The sequence below is a fragment of the Falco peregrinus genome, chromosome 18, assembly GCF_023634155.1.
Source record: "Falco peregrinus isolate bFalPer1 chromosome 18, bFalPer1.pri, whole genome shotgun sequence".
NCBI lineage: Eukaryota > Metazoa > Chordata > Aves > Falconiformes > Falconidae > Falco > Falco peregrinus.
Genome location: NC_073738.1, coordinates 1,361,355 through 1,370,537, shown reverse-complemented (window position 1 = coordinate 1,370,537; position 9,183 = coordinate 1,361,355). Strand labels below are relative to the sequence as shown.

The 9,183-nt window shown below is 52.4% G+C and overlaps 1 protein-coding gene across 1 annotated transcript; it reads right to left on the bottom strand.

The window, feature by feature from the left end:
- Positions 1–2,912: 2,912 nt before the first annotated feature.
- HOXB2 (homeobox B2) lies at positions 2,913–5,868 on the bottom strand. The gene is made up of 2 exons (XM_027785436.2): positions 5,309–5,868; positions 2,913–4,120 (listed from the first exon to the last, which is right to left on the bottom strand). Exons 1-2 carry the CDS (start codon positions 5,700–5,702, stop codon positions 3,501–3,503), a joined length of 1,014 nt encoding a protein of 337 aa, XP_027641237.2. The 5' UTR covers positions 5,703–5,868; the 3' UTR covers positions 2,913–3,500.
- Positions 5,869–9,183: the final 3,315 nt, after the last annotated feature.

Here is a 9,183-nt window from a genome sequence, read left to right as displayed (position 1 = left end):
AGAAGGGCAGGGTTGCAAATACGCGTTCCCCATTTGTTTGACATTTTGAAGAAGGTAAAGAATGGCTGAACTAATGGTGAAATCTTACAGTCATTCAATAATTTAGATTTTATTGAATATTCCCCTTCTTTCCTCCGACATTTCAGTCTTGCTAATTAGGACAAATAAGAAGGGGCCTGCTGTTAGCAAGGATAATAACTGGCGAGGTTCCATTTATTAAGTCACTTTCCGTGGGTGTAGAATTGATCTGTGGCTGTGACTGGCATGCTTTCTAGACCTGCAGCAACTTTGAGAAGTCATTATGATCTGCAGAAGAGCCCTTGTTAGAGATCTGTATTGATAAGGTGTCAGGGTTTACGTTGGGGGGCTCGTGGAAACCCCTTCCCCGCCCCCATCCCACCTCGGTGCTGCAGGAGGAGGCCGCCCGCTCCCAGCCCCCAGCAAGGGGGGACCCTGCAGAGGACCCTGTCCCTCTTGTCCCCTCCCCTCCGCCTCTCCCTTCCCCTCCTCCCTTCCCCACGGAAAGGGCGTGTGTGTTTGTGGAAATCCGCTGCGAGATCAATTTGTGCAGAGATCCATCTATGCGCACCTATTTTAAAGTTGAGTGAGGGAGCTGCCCTCTCTGGAGGAGCCACGGGGATCCGTGCAGATCCGTGATCCCGACCCAGAACGGGCAGCGGGCCGGGCCTACGGCCCCCGCCCCGCCAGCCCCGCGCTGCCGCCGCGGTCCGGGGCGCTCGGCGTGGGCCAGCCCCGACCATCTGATCCCCGCTCCCGCCGCCCCCGACGAGCCTGTATTCAGGCTGGCGAGGGGGAGGAGGCAAGAGGGGAAATATGTAAAGCACTGGAACAAATGGCGCTTTGATAGACAACGTCTGGCAGTGCCAACGCTGCCTCTGAGTATGTTCCAGAAGCTGGAGATATTAAATAAACTTAAAGATAATGAATAGCCTTCTGTGGTCCTTGGGCTGTGCCGGGACTTGCTTCCCCCCTGCATGGCTCTGGGATTTCCAGAGCGGACAGGGATCGGCGAGAGAGGGCAGCTAGATGGGGGGGGATGTGGCCCCCAGGCCGGGATGCGGACCGGCTCGTCCGCAGGCAGTGCGGGCTGGGCGCTAGCCTCTTCCTTTTATTTATGGGAAGGTGTTAAGTAATGTTCACTGGCGTATTTTAATTGCAATCTACTTCGATTTTCAATATAAACCTACTCCTTCCTGGAGTGAGATTGCAGGAGGTTTGAAACCTCTGCTCGTTTCGTAGGGAAAGAGGCTGGTGACATTATTAAGAATGAAAAGGTAGCCGTAAAATCAACCCCCCTTTGTTTCAGCGGGAAGAGATAATCCAGATCTGCGAACAGCAATTTCGAAAACATCTGTCGAGGGCTTGCTTTATTCCATTTTATTTCTCTTTACAGCCCGAAGTAGAAAGCCATCCCAGCTTGGATGCTCTTAATCCGAAATGAAATACCGGGCGGCCATGCGGAAGTTTCCCGGACTCGGCGCTTTCCCCGGGGGGGCTCCGGCAGACGATGACACCCCCCAGACACCCTCCAGGCACCAGGCAAGGCCGGCCCGGGGCTCCGCGGGAGGGGGCGGCAGCCTCCAGGAGTCCCCCCCAAGGCCGGTGCCCCTCCGGGCGCAGCTGGCTCCCCGCGGCGGCCCGCGGGCCGGGGGAGCCGGGAGGGTGGCCCGGCCTGCGCCTTCCCCTGCCCTGAACGCAAAGAAAAGCAAGGCGGCTTGTCATGGCTGCTCCGCTCCTCTCCGCGGCTCCCTGCTCCATTTTAAGGCCGCCTCCGCGGGTGTCCCCCCCTCCCCTTCCCTGGCCGCTCTCCCCCTGCCCCTCGCCGTCCCTCCGGGCTCGCCTTTCCGCGTTACTTTCGCACAAACCCCGCTTGAACGCCTACCAAATTTCTGCCGTGTCTGAGGAAACACCAATGACTTAGCAAAGACGTAATATGATTTATTTTGGGTGTCACCGCGACTGATTCCTGCGCTGACCCCTTTTCATTCATAAGCCTCCCCACCCCCACTCCCGCCTCACCCTCCCTGATATATGAGTTTTGTATTTAAAATTACATGTTGCGAGAAAGCTTTCGTAAAGGGATCCGCCAGCCGGGACAGAGCAGCACAAATTGCCGTGGAAGGAGATCACAGATTTGCAAGGCCGAGGGGGTTCTGGTTTGCACTGCTAAAAAACAAGAGAGGAAAAAAGAAAGGCCTCTTCCAGGCTAAGCTCTTACCCCTCTTTTCCTCTGTAACATTTATTTTTTGGCTAAAATGCCGGCACGCACCACCCTTCCAAGGTGGATTTTTTGCACTTACTCAAAATCCTGCCTTTCTGCCCCTTTTTTGTTTGTAGTCCGGGACGCTTAAAACACCACTAATTTCAATGTGGTACGTCTGTATTTTCTGCCGCAAAGAGGAGAAGGAGAGGGCTGAAGGCAAGAAACAGGCTGCGGGAGAAGGGGGAGTCCCCGCGGGGGGCTGCGCGGCCCCGCCGCCCCCACCATGGGCCGTGGAATGTGCGGGGGCTCCGCGGAGCCCCTCCGAGCGCTGCCTTTGTGTTGCTTTCCATCCCTTTATCCGGCGACTTCCTTAAGGGAGGGTTTTTCAGTTACAAAAAATATAACGGCCAATGTTAAAATTAGAAACAAATGTCCTGCTTTCATTTAGGAAAAAATAAAATAAATAAAGAGCACGCTCACGGAAAATGCGAACAGAATTGAACGCAGCAAATATTTCTGACTCCCGAAGCCTCCTGAAACGTTAGTTGGAAGCAATTTCTTTTGTCTCCTCTCAGTGCACACGAGGAGATTATTAGGACATCATTACTGCAAAGCAGGAAAGAGGAAGGCGAATGGTTCAGGCAAAAAATTAGCACGTTTTCGAATGAAATGTGTAGCGACACACGTCTCTTGGTTTTATAAAGACATTTATTTACTCTATGAAAATAATGTACAATAAATAATTTGCCATTTACTATTAAAGGATTTGAATAAATAGTCTACATCTAAAACTTAAAAAGAGGAAGGAAAAATCCTCTGGTTTTTTTAATTTAATTTTATTTTATTAAGAAATCTAAAAAGTCTCGTTCTGATTCCTGAGAAAGTCGCTCGAAGGATTTACAAATAATTTCTTTCGGGGGGCTGACATCTCTGATGCGCGTGAGAACTATCGGGTGCTTTCTTTAAAATAAATACGGGAAAAAATATAACTATAATTAAATACCTGCATTTAGCAAAACTCGGGCTGTTCTTTCATGTGAGCCTTCTAGAATAAATATTGGGAGGGTGATTCGGGTCCCACAGTGTGAGGAGCTTTAGAAGAGGGTGTTGGAGGGGGAAGGATGGGGCGATCGAATGGGAGATGGCTTGGGTTTATTTTTGGGGGTGCCCCCCCCCACCTTTTACAGACGACTGGGGGGAGCTGGCAGTGGCTCGGGACAGGGCTGGTGCGCCTGGAAGGGGCAGAAACGGCGAGGCGAGCGGGGAGCGGGGGTCGCTATTGGAAATTCAAGTGTTGCAAATCTATAGTACAAAGTGCGCTCGTAAAGAAGTCCAGGTCCTCCTCGGAGAAGTGGACGGGGCTCTCCAGGGAGCCTTGGAGGCCGGGAGAAAGCCCCTCCGAGAGCTGCAGGCAGGGCTCTGCCGAGAAGATGCTCAGCTCTGGCAACAAAGGCGAGTCCTGGCTCTCGGGGTAGGCACGGTCCGAGGGGCCCGAGCCGGCCGCCGCCCCGGCCGCTGCGAACAGCGGGCTCCCGGGCTCCCCGCCACCCGCCTCGGCGCTCCGGTAGGGCCCGCGGGGCTCCGGGGCCGGCCCGAGCGCGGGGCTCCCCTCGGCCTCCTCCGCCGGGTCGCTGCCCTCGTCCAGGCTGGGGTAGGCGAGGTCCCCGTCGGGGGGCTCTTTGTACTGGGTCTGCCTCTTGTGCTTCATCCGACGGTTCTGGAACCAGACCTTGACTTGCCGCTCGGTGAGGTCGAGCAGAGCCGCGATCTCCACTCGCCGGGGCCTGCAGAGGTATTTGTTGAAGTGAAATTCCTTCTCCAGCTCCAGCAGCTGCGTGTTGGTGTACGCGGTCCGGAGCCTCCTGGAGCCGCTGCTGTCTGCCAGCCCCTGGATGTCTTAAACACACAGAAAACCGCACGTTGCAAAGCGAGGGATGGGGGCAAGCGGAGGGTCCGGGTCCGTCCCCTCCCTGTTGCGGGCAGGGCAGAGCCGTGCCCCGCACTAACGAGCAGGGGGGGCTTGGGGGGGGGCGCTACGGGAGAAAATAAATGTTTAATTAAACTCTTCCCACTGTGGAAGAGGATTGGAAACCACTCTCCGGTCCCCGTGCCCCAAGGAGGAAGAACGGACTTTACTCCCTGGCCTCTCCCTTTAGAGACTTTCCTTTTCTGCCTCCTTCGTCGATAAAGGGGAATTTCGACTCATTCCTTCCTTTTCGGTTTGGTTTGGTGGTTTGTTTTTTCCCTTCTCCTTGTGCCAGTAGTTTGGGGACGGACGCTGCGGGGCTTTGATTTCATTATTCCCGTATTACCTGGCCAATGAGCTCGGTTGTCCGCCCCTCTCCTGCCCGAGCATCTACCTGAACGGTGCCATCAAAATCCTGAAACAGTGCATTGTGCCTTGAACTCTTTGTCCCAGGGGAAGGAGGGTCCCTGGCCAGGGCTTCTGAGCTTCCCGGCCAAGGGGCTCCTGGAAGAGAAGCTATTGCTTTGTTGGGGGGCTGGGGGAGGATTTGGGGGGGGGGTGTATATTTTTTGTTTTGCAGTGGGGAGCGCCCACTCAGAAAATCCCGCCGTGCTGGATGCTGAGAGTCCAGCTCTGCCCCCGCGTTACCCACCCGTCTTTCTTCCCCCCCTCCACTCTTCTTTCGGGTTTTGTTGGTTTGGATATTATTTTTTTCCTCTTTTGTAGGCTGTTAAAAATTTCAGGGCTGGGAGAGAAAATCAAGCAAATGGAGCTGCGTTTTAGCTGCCAGTTCCCCCGCTGGAGCTGATGAAGAGCCCTGCTGCCCCGGACCCCTCTCCCTCTTCGCTTTCGCAGAAGTTGCAGCAATTTGCTTTTTTATTTGCGGGTGGAGGAGGCAGGAGAAATCCCCCCCCACCCCCCACCCCCCCGCCCCGGCTGTGTACATTGCTGCGGTGTATTTTATTGCGTGACACAGTTTCGGGGGAGGTGCGGGGCAAAGTCTGTTTGGGGAGGGGGCGCTGGGGTAGGGCTGTTCTGGCGCGGGGGGCCGGAATTATTTATTATTCGGATCCTCTCCGATTTCAGCAAACACCCCCTCATCCCCTCATTATACGAACCTGCAGGAGATCCTGCGGCAGGGACCGGCACCGAGGAAGATGATGGGGGGGAAGAAGAGGAAGAAGAGGATGGAGCCTGGGTAGCTTTCTTGGACGATTTCTTCTCCTTCATCCAGGGGAATTCCGCTGCCAAGGGGCCGGGCTGTGCTGGAGGCTGGGGCTGGAGCTGGAGCAGGCCATGAGATGCTCTTTTTTGGCTCCTCGGTCTTGCCTGGCTGCTGGAACAAGGATTCAGGCTGAGGATGGTTTGCTCAAAAGGAGGAGGAATTAATGTCGAGTCCTTGATTGATGAAGTTTGAAATGTCTCCAGGACAGCGGGAAGAGACGTCAGGCACTCTGCGAGCGAAGGCTGGCTATTTATAAACCCGATCTCCCTCTCAAATTCAAAATTCATGGCTTTTCCAGGGCCCAGGGTTTAAAAAGCGGGAGGGGGGAGAGGGAGTAGGAGGGGGAGAGGGAAAGAAATCTGAGGGCCTCAGTTTTTATGGCAGTGATGATGATGGTTCTCGGGCTTTTTATAATTGTTATATTGCTGATAATACAGGCGTATGGGGACCTTGCTCTATTAAACTCGAGACTGGGGCGAAATTGCAGCCAATTCCTGGTCACGTGGGCAGCCCTGGCCAATAGCAGGCGGGGCCTGGTGCCAAACAGAAAGCATTATTTTCTTTAATTGATAAAAAAAAAAAAAAGCGAGAGAAGATCCCCAGAAAAGCCCCCCCCCCCCCCCCGTCCGCGCCCCGCCGCCGCCGCCGCCATCCCTCCTCGGCCGGCCGCGGGCTGCCGGGCGGCTCTGCCTGAGCTGCCTGCGCTGCCTGCCCTGCCTACCCTGCCCACCCTGCCTGCTCTTCCTGCCCTGCCTGCCCTGCCTGCGCCGGGCAGCTCCCGACACCCTGGTTGAGAGTTTGTACCCCCGGGGCGGGGGAACCGGGCGTGGCAAAAGGGGCTTTGCCCCCCCGAGGTGCCCGTCGGCAGCCGGGGAAAGGCAGATCTGGATCCCGGGGCTGGCTGTGGGGGCCGGCGCTGCCCGGGTTTGTTTCCCTATCATGTACATAGATACATCTCTCTGTATCTTGTAGGACTCGGAAAGCTGAAGCCAGCAGCAGTGTTTGGGCCGGAGGTTTGTGTCTGAGCCTGGTATGAGCACTTAGGAAATCAAGTGAGCTTTCAAGTCAAGTCTAGTTAGACCGGCCTGATTTACCAAGTTAAATTATTTTTAAAGAAACCGAGTAGTCCTTCTGCTTCTACAGCCAGATGTAATGGACCCTTTGCACTTTCCTTAAAGGCCGAACATGTTTTAAAGTCATGGATATCTCTGAAATCACATTTCTTCCTTCCCATCTTTTTTTCCCACCACCAATAAACAATGCCACTTCCAGAGTTTACAAAATAAATAAATAAAATTAAAAGTCATTTCTCAGGAAGATTCACCACCACCATCCCCTTTTAAAGTGCCCGAGTCCACACAAACCTAAAAGAGAGAGAAACGATCAATCTTTTTCTCGAAAGACTTTTGACAGCTTGGCCTAACTCACTCAGCAAAGCAATCCGGGTTTTGCTAAAGTTACTTAAACCAAGGAAGATTTTTAAAAGTTGAATCAAGGGCCCGAATTCGGGAAGTCTAGAAAGTAAAAATTTAGGGGGAAAGCAAGAATAAGGTGCCTGCTGCAGAATGGCAATGTGGCTGGTTTGTAGCTTGTTTGTTCAAGCTCCATTTCTCCCATTTTGCAGCAGAGAGGGACTGGCAGGCTGCATTCACGCGGGCAGAAGCCTAGAAACTTTTGTCAGTTCAAGCATCTGTGTGGGTGGCAAGGGGTTCTGAGAAACACATAATAAATCTACAGCTTGAAGCCGAAGTGCAGTTTAGCAAAGAGGTGAAGAAAATAAAAAAGTGTTAAAAAACACAGATCATTTCAAGGGTGAATTTCCCTAAATATTTCGTATCTGTGAATGTGCTTATCGAAACCAGCATAACTCTACTGACTCAGCAGATCAGGGTGGATGGAAAAATTAATAGTTGGGTTTATTATCGATTTTTGCTGGTTTGAATTAAAGTGGCATTTTGGGGGCCTCAGGCTTTGTCATGAAGCTGCCAGTTCCTCCTTCCTGAGGGACGGTGCGGGTCACTAGGGAGCTGGGATGCAGCAGCAGAGTTTGGGATGCAAAAAGAAACTCTTCCCAGACGCTCCCAACTGTTCTTGCTGCTTTTGCTAACACCAAAGTTGCAAGGGGGAGAAAAAAAAAAGAAAAAAGAAGAAAGAAAAAAGAAAAGAGAACCTCTTGGGGAAAGAGGGATTTTTCCCACGCACCACACAGAGGCACAAGGGGGAAAAAAATCTCCTTACTCAAGGGGAAAGGCATCGCCTTATACGAATAAATTCACAGGGTTAGTGAACGATAGAGAAATGCAATAATTATACGACAAACCAGGGCCTGCTGCTTTAATGCAGTGGCACAAATTAAGATGTGGAGGTGAAGAGTTGTAGGAGAGGGAGCGCATCGAGAAACTGAGAGGTCTCATGTTCTGAGCCTCGGAATTGGCTTCTTTTTCCCGATTTTAACTAGTTCCTGGGAATCCCTGACACAAACCCCAGCAACATGGCGACCAGGGTGCGAGACAGAAAAATATGAGTGGGGGGGAAGCCAACAACAGACCCAAGCCCGACCCAAGCCCTTGTTCTTTGAGCCGATCCCAATCAGACCCTGCACGCTTTTATGCTTTTAAATTATAGTATCCCTGAATGGTAAATTGCTCTCTGCATGGACGGGCATCACCCAACCCTGATCCTGGGGAGAAAAACAAGCCCTGTCTCTCTGTTATACCGTTATTTATTATTGCGCGAAGGTTATAATTATTAACCTGGAACTTCATTTATTAAGAGACATCAGAGATAGAAAGGAGCACGAGATCATTTCTCATGTAAAGCTTTCTCCACTAGACCTTTTTATATGTGTGGATTTATCCAGGCACCTATGGATGTCCCTGGCTGTGCACACAGGTGTATAAAATACAGACACACACACACACACACACACACATACTCCCTGTTTCTACAGCCCAACCCTTTTTTCAGTACCTTTTACAGCCTTTTCACTCTTTTCTCCTGGCAGCAATCAAAATCCCCCTCTCCTTTCCTCTGGAGGGACCTTCCCCTCTTCACCAGCCACAGAAATGGAGCATTTCGAGCCTGACAAGCAGTTCACCCCCTTTCCAGAACCATAAAACTTTTATTGGCCCTCACTGCTTTAATATAAGTTTTCTTAGGGCTTTAGAGCATAAAAGGCAAATTATTCACGGTATTATCCCATCTGCTTTTGCTGCTGGCAAAGGGTTATTCCCCCTTTTGCTTGCACCGGGGATGTAACATTTGGTGGCGTCTTCTTCCCCCTTTTAAAAACAATTTTAGATGCGTCTGTTGGTCTGAGGGAGTGCAGAGGGGTTCGTGTGTTTGTGTGCATGTGTGTGCACATGCATGTCTGTACATGTGTGCACGTGTGTGCATGTGCGTGTATTTTGATAATAATTCATTATAACAAGGAATTTAATTTCTCTTTACTTCTAAGGTCCCCACAATGGAAACTCCGGGCCTTTTTTCTTTTTCTTTTCTTTTCTTTTTTTTTTTTTTCCCTGTGATTAATCTTTTTCCTTTGTTTTCGTTTGCGGCCCAATGGCAGCCCGGCCCCGGCGCCACGTGACCCCCCTTTGTGACCGCGGGCGCGGGCCGGGCCGCGCAGGGACTGCGCAGGGGCCGCGCAGGGACCGCGCAGGGGCCGGCCCAGCCACTCGTGTCTCCAGCCCGCGGGGTTCCACCCCAGAAGGGGGGGCAGGAGTGAATCCCGCCATCTGGACTCCACAGCGTTTCCAGTGGCCCCTT